Source organism: Octopus sinensis, linkage group LG18, assembly GCF_006345805.1.
Source record: "Octopus sinensis linkage group LG18, ASM634580v1, whole genome shotgun sequence".
In the NCBI taxonomy this organism is placed as follows: Eukaryota; Metazoa; Mollusca; class Cephalopoda; order Octopoda; family Octopodidae; genus Octopus; species Octopus sinensis.
This window is the reverse complement of record NC_043014.1, coordinates 25,349,791-25,370,021: the sequence shown is the minus strand read 5'-3', so window position 1 is coordinate 25,370,021 and position 20,231 is coordinate 25,349,791. Positions and strand designations below refer to the sequence as shown.

The 20,231-nt window shown below is 37.9% G+C and overlaps 1 protein-coding gene across 2 annotated transcripts in view; it reads right to left on the bottom strand.

The window, feature by feature from the left end:
• Positions 1-20,231, bottom strand: part of LOC118766927 — a 239,173-nt gene that overhangs the window by 28,283 nt on the left and 190,659 nt on the right. The window contains exons 3-4 of one of the 2 annotated variants that reach the window (XM_036510796.1): positions 12,411-12,512; positions 583-922 (exon numbers count right to left, since the gene is read on the bottom strand). In XM_036510796.1, coding sequence (XP_036366689.1) covers positions 583-922; positions 12,411-12,512 — 442 coding nt within the window. Of the gene's footprint in view, positions 1-582; positions 1,047-12,410; positions 12,513-20,231 lie in introns of those variants that run through there. The other variant, XM_036510797.1, reaches the window with a different exon arrangement.

The window sequence follows — 20,231 nt, the reverse complement described above, 5'->3', positions numbered from 1 at the left end:
GAACTCTCGGATTCACTGTTTTCACTTTCGGAAAATGAAACATCAGATTCATTATCAAATACCATATGCATTTTTTTTTTCAGTCATAGAGTTAGATTTATGAAGGTCTTCAGTAGAAAATCCTTCGAATTCTGACTCGCTGCTTGATATAATGGAATTCGTATCCATTTTTTGTCAGAATTACAAATTTTGAAAACACAGGAACAAATTTCGGAAAAAAATCTCCCAAAATTCACAGAATTAAAATTACACTTCGATTTTTGTACAAAACTGTAGTTGAACTCTTTACGAAGTATAATACGTATTTTCACGAATGTACTAAAGAGATTTGCTCTGATATTCTCATTTAAATATGAATAGGTAAATTTGGGCGGTTTGGTCACATTAACCAAAATTTTTTTCAGGCGGTTTGGTAACGAAAGGATTAAAACAATTTATTCATTATGGCCTTCATGCTTTGCTCATAGGTTTTAGTAGTATAAGCAAAACATGTAGTATATATTGTGGAATAAGTGATAAGTTTCTTCATCTATATAAAATAAAACAAATAAAGTTATAAACAAATACATAAAAGAAAAATACCTTTGTGATGAATTCAGTTTCAGTCCAATCATTTTCCTTGATCCAACGAACATTGGCTTTTACAACAAAATAACGATCGTCAACAACGCTGAAAGGGACTAGAATCTTAGCCATTCTCCTTAGGTTGTAGGTGCATGAGGAAGTTAGCATGTAAATCTCACTTAATAAGATTTCATCATAGCTCAGTGGTGGAATTGTGCACCATCTGTTGTTGGGAGATGTAACTTCACAACGGATGTTCTCCTTCTTTTTGAAAGTCCCTGAGGAAACTGTTAATTTCCCTTCAAGTGGTAGGTCATAATTATCCGCTGTAGGAAAGACTGTAAACTTTGAACAGTAACTGAAATTTTGACAAACATTATTTATTATATGTGTGTATACACATACAAGAACTTAGATGCTAAAGGAAAAACTAAATGATAGAAAAGTACAGTATTTATTCTGGCTGAAAATTCTATACAGTTCCTTACTTTTGCAGGTCCAATGGTGAAAATAGATTTTGGTATGGAAGGAAAAATTGTATGTATTCACACACACAGATATGTCAAACAAAAATGAATGTTCAAAACAAGACTTAAATACAATATCCTTTGCATAACACATTAGATAACATTGGATAAGTTTGCATTGTTGCATAACAAATCCATTTCATCAGGTGATATTCTGCCAAATATTTTAGTACAATATTACCTGATGAATTGGAGTCTTATGTAATAATGCAAATTTACATAATGTTATCTAACATGTAATGGATATTGTATTTTGGAATAAATCATGCTGTTGAAACACATGTAGTAATCTTTGAACTCCCTATTCATTTTTTTTAATGAAATGATGCAACGCATAATATGCACCAGTTTTGTGGGATACCTGGGACCAGTGAACAGTCCCACCCCACTGCTTGACAACCGGTGTTGGTTTGTTTATGTCCATGTATCTTAGTGGTTTGGCAAAAAGAGAATAAGTACCATGCTTAAAAAATGTACTGGTGTCAATTTGCTTAACTAAACCTTTCAAAGCGGTGCCGCTGAATGGTTGCAGTACAAACAATGAAACAAATAAAAAATAAAAGATAAAAGATGTATAAGCAGGTATGCATATTACACCAGTTTTGCACAAGTGAACATGAGATACTGCCAGAAAACTGCCCAGAGGGTAGTATTTCTGCAAGTATATATAATGATGTATTAACAAATATTTTTACCAAAAATCAATGTACAAAGTAAAAAGAAAATTCTGAATATTAGGCTTAGTAAAACTGGCTCTAAACAATTCATTATTTTTTTTTAATCTAGAAGTGTATTTTATCTAGAAGTGTATTGAGAAGTATGTTATCTAAAGTGTTCTGTTTTGATTTTTAGCCACTCAATTGAACCCCTATGTTAAAACATCTGCATTGTCATTTAATAAGTTTAGTTTTCAGTATAGATAACTAAAAATAAAATGAAAATGTGGATTTTTTCCCCTGAGAGCTGGCATGTTGCTTAATTCTTCAGTGAGTGTTTGAAGAATCAATCCTATCAAAACATATGAGGATTACAGAAGCTTTGGAGAGAGTGCTTAAAAAAATGTGAATATTCTTAACAATGGTATCTGTAATTGATTTTATGTATTGATACAATCTCTAACAGTTACCTGATTTTTAAATAAATAACTGTGAAGCCAAAGTGTTGAAGACAAAATTTATCATTTATTGATTTCAAAGAATTTTAAAAGGTAATGAACAAGATTTGATATGTAGGCACAGAAGTAGTTATCTGGCTCAAAATGTTCAATTCACAAAACTATTTTTCATTTCTGTTTTATTTCTCTTCATTGCTCTGAGTTTCTTTAATTCCTCTTAAATATTTCTTTGATCACTTTAGAGTAGATATTCTTCAACCCAAGACAGTACCTAATAGAGGTAACTTTACAGAGCCTACAGTGAAATTCAAAGTCTGTCAATTTTTTCCTTCTATACATACATGCATCTATACACAGAGTGTTTGGATCAAATCCAACAGCTTGCATAAAAAGAAAAATAAACAATATCCCATCCAAAAATGAAAGGCATTTAAAAACAAAAATATTAACTAGATTATGGCTGGGAGATAACAGTTTACTTAAAGGAGACACCCTCAACCCACGGTCTCAAGACAGCTCCAGAACTTGGCACATGCATTGCTCACTGAGTCCCTGAGATGTTCAAAGAGATCTTTGAACATCTCTTTGATCTTGATTACCAGCTTGACTCTGGTGTTTTTTTTCAATTGTTCCCCACACAATGTAATCCATGAGATTGCAATAAAGGGAATTAGGAGGCCAGAAATTGGGGAAGGTGAAGTCATAGAAATCCTCTGACAACCATTTCTGACTTTTTCTGGAGGTATGGCAAGGAGGCAAATCCTGCTGTCACACATATGGCCTCCCAGGAGTAACACACTCCAACCAGGGATTGACTGCAGTCTCCAACAGCTTCACATAGCCATCTGAATTGAACCTAAGGCCTGTTCAAAGATGTGGGGATGAACATCGGTATGTGGATGCAGTCAGAACATCTGCTGTGTCCTTTCCTGCTCTGTAGTCTCTGTTGCAGCTGTCCATGTCACGTCTTACAGCCTTTAAAGTGTCCACAGAGCATTGAGCAGCAGTTGTGATGTTGGCATTTTGATACTCGGAATGAATCATCATGACAGAAGTAACTCTTTTCTAATGTTCAGATGGCTTCAAGTCCTCCATGTCAGCTAACTTTTTCTCAACTACAACTTTAATCTTTATGTTCTCCAACACCATTGCCTGTTCACCTATACATCAAGTTGTTCCTGAAAAGGGAGACATAAAAATTGTCAGATTTAACTCAAATACCCTGTATGTATGCGTGTGTGTGCATGTCTCTATGCATCTGTGTGTGTGTTGGAGAACTGTATAGCAAGCATGGTATAGATATTCACAGAGTAGTATTCAGATACATAAGAACTTGTATTCCAACTCCTTCATCCAGCGCACGGTGCCTCCTATGTAGAAAGTTGACTTCACACACATATTTTATGTAAATATACTCATTAAGCTTACTTGTGTTTATCTGTACATTTGCATATGTTTGTGTGTGTGTATCTCCCCCTTCTTCTCTCTCTTTCCCTCTCTCTCTCACTCGGTAGTATAGTGATCAGTATCCCCAGCTGTCACACAGGAGACCAGGGTATGATTCCTGGCCAGGCTTGTCATTAATGGTGGTGCCCCAGCGTAACTGCAGCTTTAAAGAAATTTGAAGAAATATATATACAGAGAGAGAGAGAGAGAGAGAGAGAGAGAGAGAGAGATACATCCATACATGTATAGATATACATAATCTATATATATAAAACTGAGAATGTGTGTCTGTCTCTCTGTCTGTGTGAATCCCTAAAACTTGAAAACTACACAACCAATTTCATTCAAATTTTACACATGCCTTACTTATGGTCCATGTAGTGTCATGGGCAAACAAAATGTTTAACTTCTTGCCTAGGGCAAGCCCACAGCAATATCATATCTTCTCCACTATTTCAGTATTACGTGTTAAAAGTGAAACAAAAACATCTCTCTATTGTAATGTTAGATACTTTCACTTTAATACTGCAACTATGAAAGTCAAACTATTATATAAGAGGGATGAACCATTAACAGTGGATATCCATTTTGCTAGAAGTAGGTCCGCTATGGTCTTATATGCTACACTACTGGTTTTCAATTCATATTAATCAAATTAATATTATTATTTTAAATTTAAATTTACATGTATATATATATATATATATATATATATATATATATATATAATATATATATATATTATATATATATATACATTTACAGCTATACATATACATGTATACATATACAGCTATACATATACATGTATACATATACATGTATATATATCATCATCATCATCATCATCATCATCGTTTAACGGCCGTTTTCCGTGCTAGCACGGGTTGGACGGTTCGACCGGGGTCTGGGGAGCCAGGGGCTGCCCCAGGCTCCAGTCTGATCTGGATGCCCTTCCTAACGCCAACCACCCCGCGAGTGTAGTGGGTGCTTTTTACGTGCCACCTGCACAGGTGTCAGAGGGGTCTGGCATCGGCCACGATCGGTTGGTGCATTTTTTTATGTGCTACCGGCACAGAAGCCAGTCAAGGCGGTGCTGGCATCGGCCACGTTCGGATGGTGCTTTTTATGTGCCACCGGCACAGAAGCCATTCGAGGCAGGGTTGGCATCGGTCACATTCGGATGGTGCTTTTTATGTGTCACCGGCACAGGTATCACAGCTACTGTTTCCATTGATATTTGGTTCGATGTTCATGTGCCACCGGCACAGAAGCCATTCGAGGTAGGGTTGGCATTGGCCACGTTCGGATGGTGCTTTTTATGTGCCACCGGCACAGAAGCCATTTGAGGCGGGATTGGCATCGGTCACGTTCGGATGGTGCTTTTTATGTGCCACTGGCATAGAAGCCAGTGGAGGCTGCACTGGCAACAGCCACGTTCGGATGGTGCTTTTTATGTGTCACCGGCACAGGTATCACAACTACTGTTTCCATTGATATTTGGTTCGATATTCATGTGCCACCGGCACAGAAGCCATTCAAGGCGGGGTTGGCATCGGTCACGTTCGGATGGTGCTTTTATGTGCCACCGGCACAGAAGCCAGTGGAGGCTGCACTGGCAACGGCCACGTTCGGATGGTGCTTTTTATGTGTCACCGGTACAGGTATCACAGCTACTGTTTCCATTGATATTTGATCCATATCTATACATCTATATATATATATATATTCAACAAAATATTAAGGAAAGACCCTTACAGGTCATTCGACTCACTTGAAAAGAGCAGCCAAAACTCAAACCACAAAAATAGTAGTAATTCTGAAAGCTGTAAGGGTCTTTCCTTAATATTTTGTTGAATATATTATATAGTCTGTGACTATTTCTATTTTCTCACTTGACCGCTGGTTGCAGAAAATTTTTCTTGAATTTTTTCTTGAATTTTTTTTTTGCTACCCTATATTGATATATATATATATATATATAGATATATAGATGTATAGATATGGATGTGTGTATGTATATATCATCATCATCGTTTAACGTCATATATATATATATATATATATATATATATATATTATATATATATATACATGTATATATATACATGTATATGTATACATGTATATGTATACATGTATACATGTATATGTATGTATACATGTATACATGTATATGTATACATGTATTTGGCGTTAGGAAGGGCATCCAGCTGTAGAAACACTGCCAGATCTGACTGGGCCTGACGAAGCCTTCCAGCTTCACAGACCCCAGTTGACCCGTCCAACCCATGCTAGCATGGAAAGCGGACGCTAGATGATGATGATGTATATGTATAGCTGTATATGTATAGCTGTAAATGTATACATGCATGTCTAGATGTATATATACATAGTTGTACATGTAATATACTCACATAGATATACACATATAAATATATATGTATACATATATACACCCATACACACATACACACACACACACACCACACACGTACATAGCTGCAGGTGTGGCTGTGTGGTAACAAACTTTGTTCCAAAACACATGGTCCTGGGTTCAGTCCCACTGTGTGGTGACTTGGTATGTGTCTTCTGCTATAGCCTCAGACCAACCAAAGCCTTGTCAGTGGATTTTGTAGACAGAAACTGAAGGAAATCAATTGTATATATATGTATGTATATATGTAAGTCTATGTGTGTGTCTTTGTGTTTCTCCCTCATCACTGCTTCACAATTGCTGTTCGTTTATTTAGAGCCCCATAACTTACTAGTTTCACAAGAAGAAACTGATAGAACAAGTACCAGGCTTATCAAAATATAAAAATGCACTACGCAGTGTCTCATATTTTTGTTTGCCCATTCAGTTGTATCTATCAATTTATCTTTGTGTGTGTGTTTATATATATACACACACATCAGCCACGATCGGTTGGCGCTTTTAACGTGCCACCGGCACGCAAGCCAGCCAATGCGGCGCTGGCAACGGCCACGTTCGGATGGTGCTTTTTACGTGCCACCAGCACAGAAGCCAGTCGGGGCGGCGCTGGGATCGGCCACGTTCGGATGGTGCCTTTTATGTGCCACCGGCACAGAAGCCAGTCGAGTCGGCACTGGCTACGACCACGTTCGGATGGTGCTTTTTATGTGCCACCGGCACAGAAGCCAGTCGAGTCGGCACTGGCTACGACCACGTTCGGATGGTGCTTTTTATGTGCCACCGGCACAGGTATCACAACTACTATTTCCATTGATATTTATTTCGATGTTCATGTTCATGTACTTGACTCAACAGATCTCCTCAAGCACAGCGGGACGTTCTGGGATCCAGGGTACTTTGAATGGGCAGGGGCTTTGCGGAAGCAGCCTGGGTCTTTGCAGTCACAGCATATCTCCAGAGATCTCGGTCCTTCGCCATTGCCTCAGTGAGGCCCAACGCTCTGAGGTCATGCTTGACTACCTCATCCCATGTCTTCCTGGGTCTACCTCTCCCCCTGATACCTCCAACTCTTTGGGAGTGGCACTTCTTCACACATCTCTCCTCATCCATCCGCAGTACATGACCATACCATCGCAAGCATCGCTCTTGCACACCACATCTGATGCTTCTTATGTCCAGCATTTCACTCAGGGTGCTTACACTCTGTCGTGCATGCACACTGACATTACACATCCAGCGGATCATGCTAGCTTCATTTCTTTCAAGTCTACGCATGTCCTCTGCAGTCACAGCCCATGTTTCACTACCGTGAAGCATGGCAGTTCGCACACATGCATCATACAATCTACCTTTCACTCTGAGCGAGAGACCCTTTGTCGCCAGTAGGGGTAGGAGCTTTCTGAACTTTGCCCAGGCTATTCGTATTCTAGTGATGATACTCTCTGAGCATCCACCTCCACTACTAACTTGGTCACCCAGGTAGCGGAAACTATCAACTACTTCTAGTTTCTCCCCCTGGAGTGTGATGGAATCTGTTTTCTGAGTATCTGTGGTGTCTATTGTCCCTGTGCATCTGCCGCACATGAAAGCTATCTTATCAGTTAATTTCCCTTTAATGTTGCTGCCCCTCTTATGTGTCCATAGCTTACATTGGGTGCATCTTATGGAGTTTCTACCTACACCTTTCCTACAGATCGAGCAGGGCCACCTGCCCGAGGGGGTGTGTGCTGAGTTCGCCTTTCTGCTTACTATAACTTTGGTCTTTGCTACATTTACTCTAAGGCCCCTTGATTCTAACCCTTGCTTCCACACCCGAAATTTCTTTTCTAGTTCTGGTAGTGATTCTGCTATGAGAGCCAGGTCATCAGCATAGAGGAGCTCCCAGGGGCATCCTGTTTTGCATTCCCCTGTTATTGCCTGGAGGACTATGATGAATAAAAGGGGACTGAGGGCTGAGCCTTGGTGTACACCTACTTCTACCCGGAATTCTTCACTATATTCGTTGCCAATCCTAACCTTGCTGACAGCCTCTCTGTATAGATCTCTTCCGACCTGTACAGCCTTTATTAGCCATTCGTCAATCTCCAGTCTCCGCATCGACCACCAGATAAGGGATCGGGGAACCCTGTCAAAGGCTTTCTCCAAGTCCACAAAAGCTATGTAGAGGGGTTTATCTTTAGCTAGGTACTTCTCCTGCAGTTGTTGGACCAGGAATATAGCATCAGTGGTGCTTCTACCCGGCACAAAACCGAACTGCATCTCATCTAAGCAAATTCTCTCCCTAATGAGATGGGTTATGACCCTCTCTGTGACCTTCATCACCTGATCCAACAGTTTAATACCCCTGTAGTTATTTCTATCTAGAGCATCACCCTTACCCTTGTAGCAGTTGACTATGGTGCTGCTACACCAGTCATTGGGTATGACTCCATTATGAACTACCTGGTTTACAATGCGGGTGACTAGGCCATAGCCCACATAGCCAGCTGTTTTAAGCATCTCAGCAGTGATTCCTGATGGGCCGGGAGCTTTACCTGGTTTCATATCCTTAATTGCCTTAACTACAAGGGAGCTGTCTATTCGGGTAGCTGGTCCCTCTACTGGGTCAACATTTGGCAGGCTCTCCTCCTCCCATTCATTCTTCTCATTCAGCAGTCTTTCATAATGGCTTCTCCAAGCCTCTTTCTTTTCACCAACAGTAAAAGCAAGTGCCCCATCATCCATGCAGACATATTTCTCTCCTGTAACATCACTATTTTCTCTCACACACTGTCTGGCAATCCGAAATACCTCAGCTCTTTGGTCCTCACGTCGCTGGACATTGGCAAACTTCTTCTTTTCTGCTACATCTTTGGCTATGTATACCTGCCGCCCAGCCTCCCTTTTGGCTACCTGGTACAGTTCCCTGCTACCACCATACCTCCAGGCTTTCCAGGCCCATCTCTTTGCACTAATGGCTTTGTCTACTGCACTATTCCACCACCACGTAACTCTAGGTCTGGAAGGGACTTTGCACCATCCACAGACTTGGTCTGTGGCACTCAGCAAGCTGTCCTGTAGGAATTCCCAGCTACCTTCTATGTCCGACGTCTGAAGCTCCTCCTCCCTCTCGTCAAATTTCTTGATGAGGATGTCCCTAAATCTCTGACCATGTGAAGGGTTCTTTAGCTTCCAAATCCTTCTTTTCTGGATTAGTTTGTTTCTTGGAGTCCTTCTGGCCTCAAGCTTAAAGTCACTGATGATTAGCCTATGCTGAGGGATACATTCTTCACCCGGGAGGGTCTTTGTATTTAAGAGCGACCCTGCATCCCGCTGTCTGGTGAGGATGAAGTCTATTTGGCTAGCAGAGTCTCCTGACTGATAGGTTATAAGGTGGAAGTCAGGCTTCCTGAAGTTAGTGTTGCAGATTAAAAGGTTACATGCATCACAGAATTCCAGTAGTCTAGTTCTCTCATCATTTCTGGTGCCAATACCATGGACACCGTGTACCCCAGTGAAGATACCCGATTCCCGCCCAATATGCCCATTAAAGTCTCCACCCACAAAGATGAGGTCCTTGCCACTAGTCTTTGAGGTAGCCTGTACAAGGGTATCATAAAATGAAGATTTACCAGGCATGTGTACTTAGCACTCTACTGTATGGAAGTGAGACTTGGACACCATACATACGTCAAGAGTGTCGCCTAAATATCTTTCACCTGCACTGCCTCCAGAAAATCCTTTGCATCAAATGGCAGAATCATGTCCCCAACAAAGATGTCCTCAAGCAAGCAGGAATATCAAGCATGTTTGCACTCCTCACACAATGACGTATAAGATGGCTTGGACATGTTATCCCTATGGGAGATGGCAGAATCCCCAAGGACATACTCTACAGAGAGCTTGCTAGGGGCACTAGGTCTATGGGAAGACCTTTCATACAATACAAGGATGTTTGCAAAAGGGACATGAATGCCTGCAACATCAATATTACCAACTGGGAAGCAGTTGCCAGCAACCGTGGAGATTGGCAACATACCGTAAAAGAGGGAACACAAAGGAGTAACATAGTGAGAGAGAGGAGAAATTGAACGACAAGAAAAGATGTCAACAAGAAACTGTTACATTACAACTAGCCAGGCAAAGTCTTCGCTACATTTGCGGTACCTGCCAGAGGGAGTGTTTGTTCAGGATAGGACTTCACAGCCACAGCAGGAGATGTATTAGGACATGAAATGTAAAAGCCGGACTAGATTATTTTATGCACAACTCCATTGTCTCCCGAGACAAAAAGGATGCCAACAACAATATATATGGATTTCATAGGCAGGAACTGAAACAAATCAATCGTATATATATATGTATGTATATATGTAAGTGTATGTGTGTATCTTTATCTCTGTGTTTCTCCCTCATCACTGCTTCACAACTGCTGTTCATTTATTTACATCCCCATAACTTACTGGTTTCACAAGAACAAACTAATAGAATAAGTACCAGGCTTATCAACATAAAAAAAGCACTAGGCTCATATTTGTTTGCCCACTCAGTTGTATCTATCAATTTATTTTTGTATGTGTGTGTGTGTGTGTATCTATATCTATCTATCTATCTATCTATCTATCTATCTATCTATCTATCTATCTATCTATATATATATATATATATATATATAACACCCTAATGGAGGCCTTAACTCCCACATTTTAGTCATTTCTCTTATGATTCAAAACTAGTTGAAAAGTACTGAATGGATCTTTATGAAATTTGGAAATTATATTCTATGCATGAGGGCCATAACCCCCATTACAATTCATATATTTTTGCTGTTGATGAAATTTTAATCACAGATATTAGACACAAATGAAGTAATATTTATAAAATTTCATCTTCTTATAAGCAAAGACGAATACAGTTGTACTCTTGGAAGCTGTAGGGTTACCCAAGCATAAAAGATGAGCATTATTTGTAATTCAATGGTACAACAGTGTAACACTTTGCTTTGACATACACTTACATTGTGATTTCTGCAATGTGATACATAAATTGTCAAATAAATGAGAGGCATCTTTGCCTCCACTGATTCAGTTGCAAAGTGTTGAGTAAAGTTATTTGATTGCAGACCTCCTTTCAGTCTTTTTATTATCACTGGGTCACACATGGTCCCCAGATGGTCACATTGATTTCAAGGCCTTCCCAGATGAGTGACTGGTTATTCAAAGACATTTATAGATTGTAAATTTATTCTGTCCAGTTACATATCAGTATAGTGGTCATTTGCAAACTCCAGAGGTGACACTTTCATTTCTCCTTAGCCCTCACGTCACACAGTTGTTAATGTTTATTTCAGTTGGGTCACGCCCTTCCAATTGCTATAGATTCGTAGTGCAACTTATGGCTCTGCCTGCCACTTGGATGGTGAGGAATCCTACATTGGAAGTGGTAATGACTAGGGTAGGGTAACTAACTGCTTATTGTGATCATTCGTCTTTTGGTTTCCTGTAGCTTTGCTCTCTTTTACAAACCCAGTGAACATATATTTCCTATTTCAAAGAAATTCAAACAATAGATATAAGACCCAAGTTAAAAAGATTCTCAACAATTCAACTTCTCTGGTTGACATTAAGACACCCACCCCCAACAGGGGCCTTATCTCTCACATTTTAGAGCGCCATGACCATTTTTCAGGTGCAAAATCCTTTTAACAGGTTCAATAAGACTGGAATTTTGGAATATGTGCATAAAAATCAGTAGTATGGGATACATGTGGCACGATTACAATTTTTTTTAGGGTGTGTAAAGAGGGAGATAACCCTCATCTGCAATTTTGATGAAATTCGAAACATAGATATTCCAGTTCATTACAGAAAATATAACAGAAAAGTCTAATTCTTCAATTGCATGTAACACGGGCAACTCTGCTAACATATATACATATATGTGGGTATGTGTTATGGCTAACATATATACATATATGTGTGGGTATGCGTTATTGCCTATAGGTGTATGTTTATGTGTCCTATGTTTATGTTTATTTGTATAATGTAGAACATCAAATTCCACCCTTTTAGGTAAAAAGTATGCTTTTTAGCAATTTGATAGCGATCAATAAAATAAATAACAAACTGAAAAAAATACTGAGATCAATATAATTGATCAAAATCCTTAAAGGTGGTACCATAGCAAGGTTACAATCAAGTTACTAAAAAGCTTAAGAAAATGAAAGAATACTTGCAGAGAGGTACTATAATCACACAAGAAGAATTGCATGAGAGTTCACTGCAGTGATTTATATAACAAAACATGCAACAGATAGTTATGTAACAAGTAAATAGTTACTTACTTATTTCGTAGATAACTTGAATTTTCTGTGGCAGTCTCTGTGTTTGATAGTGTTTTATATTTATACAATGATTTTGATTTACGTTTCACTTGCATTTTCGAACTGAGAATTTACAGAAAAAAAAAAAATCAAAATTTGAATATCGGGTATGTATATACATATATACTCTCCCCACACACACTTACATATACATATAGACATACATGTTGTGTGTGTGTGTGTGTGTGTGTGTGTGTGTGTATTATGCATATATTATATATGCATATATGGATAGATAGATATAAAAAGTATACAGACAAAGCACCAACACAAAGAAGCCTTACCAGTAGAGTTTAATTTATTAAATTCATTAAGGAGAGGCTACCTCTGTAAAACCAGACTTTAACATGGTGTGTAAATATGATTATGTAAATATGATTATACGAGGGGGTACCCAAAAGAAACTGGAATTTTGCAATATTATTTTATTCACTTAGTTTTACATGTTTACATTTTTATCACCTTCAAAGTATTCTCCATTTGAAGCAATGCATTGGTCCAGGTGCATTTCCCCCTATTCAAAGCAGTGCAGGAATACTTGTGAAGTGATGCCTTTTAATGCCTCTGGCATTTTTTTCTTCACCTCTTCCACATCTGCAAATTCCATAGCATCAACTTTCATCACCAGTGATGACTTTCATAAAAGGTCCAGATCAACTTTCAGCTGTTCTTTCAGTTCACGACATGCATTCAGTCATTACTGTTTCTCATATACCGTGGGCAAGCAACTCTTTTCATTTGCAATTCCTCACTCAAAATTCGTTAGCAGTAGCTCCAGGACACACCAGTCATATTAAGTTTGTCAATTTTTAGTGATGGCCCTCCAAGATTAGTTCATGAATTTTCATGATGTTTGTATTCATTTTGGAACAAGGTTGGTCTTCAAGTGACAAGTGACCATTCCTAAAGTATGGAAACCACTTGTAAACTTGTGTTTTGCTCATGGCAGCATCCTTGTAAGCTGTTTGAGGCATGACAACTGTTTCAGCCACCGTTTTCCCCAGCAGGAAACAAAATTTCATGGAAGCATACTGTTCTTTTGTTTCAGCCATTGCAAAAATTGATGAACAAGGGAGAAGCACTGTAAAACAAAGATCCATCACATGGTAGTACAACTACACCTGACACCACCAGTCAGCAGATTGATGCCTGAGGGTCACATCAAGTGGCTTCTAGTGGCGAAAGCCGGAACTACAACAGGCTTGTCCCACAAAGAATGGTTTTGCTTACTTTTGGATGCCTCTTCGTAATTAAAAAAAAGTTCGAGAGTCTACAACCATACTTTTACATACATTGAATAAACACCAAATTAACAGACTACATTTGACAATAAAAAAGAAAGCTCTTGAAATATCAAGACCTTACTTATGAGAATTTTGCACAATGGGCTTGCGTAATCATGATATCTATTTGAACACTAAATTTTAAGGAAATGCAGAAAAAGAAGTATATATTATGCAATTGGGCCATACCACCTTTACCTGATTGACTGTTAACATAAGACAAACAAATTTGTATCCAAATTTTTCATTAAATTTCTTTTATTTTTCACTTTATTTATTGTTGCATTTATTTTCATAATAACCACATTTCTGCTTTTATTATATTTTTCTGTTTTTGATTGACTTAATTTTCTTAATAACATTTGATATCCATTGTGAGAACAAAATAATATAATTCTACTATCTTACACCTTTGTGGAAGTGGGCATAATATATTATTTCCAAATGTATTTTAATGAAAGGAATAAACAGCATGGTCTAACAATTGCATATAGGACAAGCAACTGTTTGTAACCATGACAGAAAATCTGAAGTTTGTATTGTTATGTATACAAACATTAACCTCTTTTATTGAATAGCATTTTTGTTATCTCTTATGAAACATTTTTTTTTTATCTGAAGGTATATGGCTCAGTGGTTAAGGTATTCGGCTCACAATCGGTAGGTTGTGAGTTCAATATCTGGTGGTGTGTTGTGTCCTTGAGCAAGACACTTGTTGTTATTGGATTTTGTTGGCTTTGTGAAATGTTCATCTCCTTGGGGTGGAATTTGCGTTTTGTTTTGTAACATTTATCCATTTTTCTAAAAATAGCAATAAAGTTTTTTGACAAAATGTCAGGGGAGTAACATAAGAGATTGGAAAACTTGTTTTAAAAAGAAAGCACCCCATCACTACCACCACTGCCACTACCACTGCTGACTGGAACAACAACAAGTTAAATGAAAAGAACAACAGGAAGAAAAATAAAAGCAACAATGACAAGAAAAGCAAGATGAGAATGTTGAACAGAAAATCCAAAATATTACATTTGTCCTTTTAACACTCCAGCACATCCCACTTCCATTGTCACCACCACCATTAATGCCAACACAAAATAAATGAAGATACAACAATTTGCAAATCTAGCATAAGAAAGTTCACCAATGTTGTCTGTCAGATAAAAGTAACATTTGTTTTATCATCAGCAATTTTTTTTTTTAATGTGGAAAACATTAACATGGACAAAATACTAACATACTGAAATTTGTCCTGCAAGAAACCAACCTCAAAACTAGTTTTGAGGTTTTGAGGTTGGTTTCAAAATAACAGCCACAAAAAATAGGAAAATAGAGCAAGGGACACAATGCAAAAAGGAAAGTGCCTCAGATGAATTTGAGGCACCAAATCTTATGTCACCAGGAAGTAAAGTACAGGGGATAAGACCAGGAATCACTCCACAACAAACCTAAAGAGTGATGAACTGGTCCTTATACCATTTTACTTTGGTGGGAGTAAAAATAAAAGATAATCAATGTGCCACACCTGAGACCGGGTTCATTGATGCAGAAGGTATTGCTCCCAGTGTGACAAGCTTGTAGATTAGAAAATTAGTTAAAAGTGGGCATTGACAGGGCCAGTAATTAACAACAAATGATAGTTCCCTCTAAAAAAAAAAAGGGTATTAGAGCAGAAGTGATAAGGTTTAGATAAGTCATAATGATAGAGAACAATAGAATAGTCAGAAATTTAGAAGTGGTGCTTAGGAAAAGTATTCACTTTTAACCAACCAATTCTTCAACACAATGTACAAAGGCTGCGTTATCAAATTTATGTTGTGTACTCTAAGACATTGGATGAAAGCAGTTGGATGGGCTTGAGTGATGAAGGTGCAACGTGACAACAAAGCCACTATTTAGTCCTAAGCTGAAGATAATGGGTACATGTTACTTGACTCCTAGTAGATGTGTTTGGCTTTGCAGCAGCACTTCAATAGCATGTTTGGGATGAATAGTGGGTCAAAATGTAGGATGGATTTTGTCAGCCTTCTGTGACTCTGGGCAAGAGTGGCAAAGTGTTGCATAAAGCCCACGGGTGCTAGGACAATTCATCCTCAGTTATTTTGTTGTTGGTTAATTTGTCCCCAGTCAATTTGTCCTTGATCCCAGGCCAATTTGTCCTAAAATACTCTTAAATTTGATTTTCAAGGGAAGTTTAGAACAATCATTTTAGAATTAAAATTGTTGTTGGACAGTTTTAGATACATTTTTCCTTTCTTACTCCCCATGCCTACCCATCAACACAACTACCTGCAAAATCATAACTTTAGAAAAAAGAAAAATCAAAGTGGTCAATCAAGAAAATTATATATACACAAAAAATAAGCAGAATGCAGATGGATTGAAGATATACTGGAGGTGCAAAAATCATGTATGCAAGGCAAGACTTCAAACAGATGGAAATTATAAGGAGCTTAAGAAGATTGGGATCTATAATCACACTTCAACTGCTGCAGAGGTAAATGCAAGGATAATAGTTTCAAATATTAAAGTAAAGTCTATTTCATCTCATGATGCCCCTTGTTCAGTTATCGTTAGTGAAGGCAAATACCTCCATTTGCACAGCTTAATAGGAATATTAGATGTTGGAAGCAAGCTGATTCCAACTATCCTGCCACCCCACTTACAAATGTTGGGCTTTCCATTCCAAGTGGGTACTCCTCCCTTGACAATGATGAAACGTTTTTACAGTATGACAGTGGGACAGATGATTCAAAACAAATACTAATGTTTGCAAGTGACGAAGCACTTTGACAGTTAAAACAGCACAAGAACTGGGCAGTAGATGGAATGTTTAAGTGTTGCTCTAGTATATTTTTTCAGTTATATATACTTCACATTCAAATTAATAATTTCAATGCCCTACGATTATTTGCACTACTCTCTGACAAAAGTCAAGACACATATAGTAGACTTTTTGTCAAAATAAATGAATTACTGCAGAAAGAGGGACCTGATAATATAATTATGGATTTTGAGAAAGCAACCCATAATGGATTTCTGGAATCATTTCCTGGGTTGAATTTGGCATGCTACTTGTTTTTCATTTAGGACAAAATGTGTACAAGCATGTTGTACAAGAAGGACTAAAAGGCAGATACCATGAAGATGACAGTTTTAGTCTAAAAATGAGGTGTTTTTTTGCCCTTGCCTGCTTGCCAGTTGATGATGTTGTAGATGGATATGAACAACTTGTAGATGATGCTATTCCACAGTCAATTGTATCCTATTTTGAAAATAATTATATAGGACCACCTAGAGCAGTGATTCCTAACCTGAGGCCCATAGACCCCTGGTGGTTCCCAAAATAATAGCTGATTTGAGAAACATAATTTTATTCTGGAAAAATTGATGTTTTCATTAGTCAAAGTATGAGCTTAAACATCTATGCATCTTTGATATCAATCAAGATTATATATGCCTCATTGATAAAAACTTATTGGCTTTGATGCTAAGAAATTTTTGAAAGATGATCCACCTCTGGTTTGGACCTGAAAGTTTTATCACTTAAAAACGTGTTTAAATGTTTAAAAAGATGGTAGTCAATGAGTGAAAGATCAAGAGAATATGGAGGATGTAGCAGAGTCTCATATCCCAAGCTTGTGAGTTTTTGCAGCATCATTCTTGCAATATGTAGCTTTGCATTATTGTGGAGCAGAATTGGGCCATGCCGATTCACCAATGCAGGTCTCATTTTTTGCAAATGAGCATACATTTCAGCAAGTTGGTTGCAGTAAACCTCTGCTGTAATGCTCTGATTGGCTTCCAGAAAGCTATAATGGACAACCAATTGCAGACCACCAGACAGTCACCATAATCTTTTCCTCATGCAACTTTGGCTTTGGGAAATGTTTGGGGGACTGACCACAATCAAGCCATTGACCTGATTGTTTATGGTTATCATAAAGAATCCACTTTTTGTCACAAGTGACTATTTTGTCAAGATAAGGATCATTGGTGTTTTGCAGAAAGAAGCATCAAGCACACTTCAAAATGCTGAACTTTTTGATTTTCATTGAGCTCATGCAGTACCAATTTATCAAGCTTTTTATCTTACCAATTTTCTGCAGATTGTGTGAGACCTTTGCAATTCCAACACCAAGTGCCTGAGATATTTTTCTGACACTTTGATGTAGGTTTTGTTCAACAATTGCTTTCAATAGCTCATTGTCAAGATTGCATGACTGTCCTCTACCTTCTTCATCTTTAAGGTTCTCATCACCCTTATGGAATTTCTGAAATCACCTTCGTACTGTGTGATCACTTGTGGACTCCTCTCCTCATGCTCTGTTGATATTGGCAGCAGTTTGGGAGGCATTGTGCCCAAGCTTGAACTCATGCAAGAAAGTAAGGGAAGGTCTTTTTTTGCCATGTTCATAATTAAGGGTACCTATGCTTCAAAAATGCTTTGTGTTTGAAATAAGTAGAAAATTATTAAAGAGCATACATCAATCATTAAGTATGTCAAAATTCACTTAAAATACTATGATAAAATTGCTTTTCAAAACACAACACTTTGAGCAGCCATTATTTCCTGATCAATTTAAATCAATTTAAAGTTTACAATGCATGTGACTACTAATACATAGTGGTTGTGCTCATAGCAGCCAATTTACAGCTCATCAGACTGCAACACTTGCTCTTAAGAGTTTTATGAAAGGGATGCATTTCACTGGTCAGGTGCTCTGTTTGTTGTCAACATCTGCTAAGTAGCAGACTGGGTATGGCTGTGACTGATGAAGCTTCAGCATTTCTAGCAATTTCTTGACAGTGAGTGGTTGTAGCCACAGGTCATCTGATTTACTTTTCTGCAGTTTGTCTGATGAATTGAGCTACAGTCCTGGATCAAATGTTGATTGAGGCAGAATGCCTGGCATCTAGAGTGTTGTAAAGCATTCACAAACCTTTGCCAGTTAGGCATTGTGGTCAGTGCAAGTTTCATTTCAGCATTCAGTTGAGGATTGGTATGACGGCATTCTTGGAGAGACACTTGGCATTGATGAGAATCAACTGGCAGATTCAGCTATCGGTTGAGTTTATTGTGAAAATTGTCTCACTGTCTTCCTTTGATCAAGAAGGACAAGCAGTATTTATCTGTCCGGTGGCCTTAGCAAAAGACATTGTGTGGTCAGCCAGACTAAAAGGGTTGAAGACAGACACCTTGCTCTCTGATTGGGCCTTCATCAAATTTTTCAAGTTTAAATTGAAAGGGAAAGTGAAGGTGGAGATTTGTTAAAAGGTGGATGAGAGTGGCAAGGATGGTCAGAGTGAACATGCTTACTCTGAGCACATACCTGTAAACTGAAGGAGGTGGATGCAAAGAAGGAATTTATCCTAGTGGTGAGAGTGACCATGGTTTTGAGGGGTTTCCATGAGCAGCCCTTGGAGGCTCCTCCCACCTCACTTCTGAGAAATTATTTCTTGTTTGAATTTTTTTTTTTTTGTTATTTTTATTGTTTTACTGCTTCCTCACTTTTATGTAACCCTACATTGTATTATATTGTATCAGCCAGTTCCATTAGTGTAAAATTTTAGTCATTAATAAAGAAAACATTATTATTATTATTTTTCCTTCTTTCTTCAAATTTTCTTCCGTTTATTATTATTATTATTATTATTATTATTATTATTATTATTATTATTATTATTATTAATATTATTATTATTATTATTATTATTATTATTCAGTAGTTTTATTTTTATAGTGTGCTTTCACTTCACTACCGAGTGCAGCTCTGTGTGCCTTGGGTATGTGCTGTGATTTGTTGTGATGCTCTGATGGTTATTGTATGGAAAGTGTTCTGCGTAGGATGTGTGCAGTGCCTAGTAGTGCAATTTTCTGTATGTTATATGTGTTTGTAAGTCCTAGTGTTTTTGTTATGTATTTGTCTGAATATTTTTTTATCATGCCTAATGCACCTACTATGATAGGAATTGTTTCTGTTTTTAGATTCCACATTCTGACACCTCTATTTCCAGGTCTTTGTATTTTGAAAGTTTATCCATTTCTTTTAGAGACACGTTGTTATCTGCTGGTATTGATACATCAATTAGAAAGCATTTTTTTCTTCATGATCTCTGACAACTATATCTGGTCTGTTGGCCTTAATTTCTCTATCTGTGTATCGGCATATCCCAGGGTATGGTTGCTTTCTCGTTTTCTGTGACCTTTTCTGGTGTGTGCCTATACCATCTTTTTTCTGTTGTTATTCCATAATGTTGGCATAGTGTATGTAGGTCCCAACTCTGTCATGTCTGTGAATATATTCCTTCTTAGCCAGGACTGGGCAGCCAGAGATAATATGATTTATTATTATTATTATTATTATTTTCAGTTCTGTTTCCATTTCTTGCCGAGTGTCTTCCTGACACCTAGAGCAGAGAAACATACTGTATACATTGGTAGGCCATTAAAACAAACACACCAGATTGTTCATTTACAGAATCATGTGACAGAGAAAAA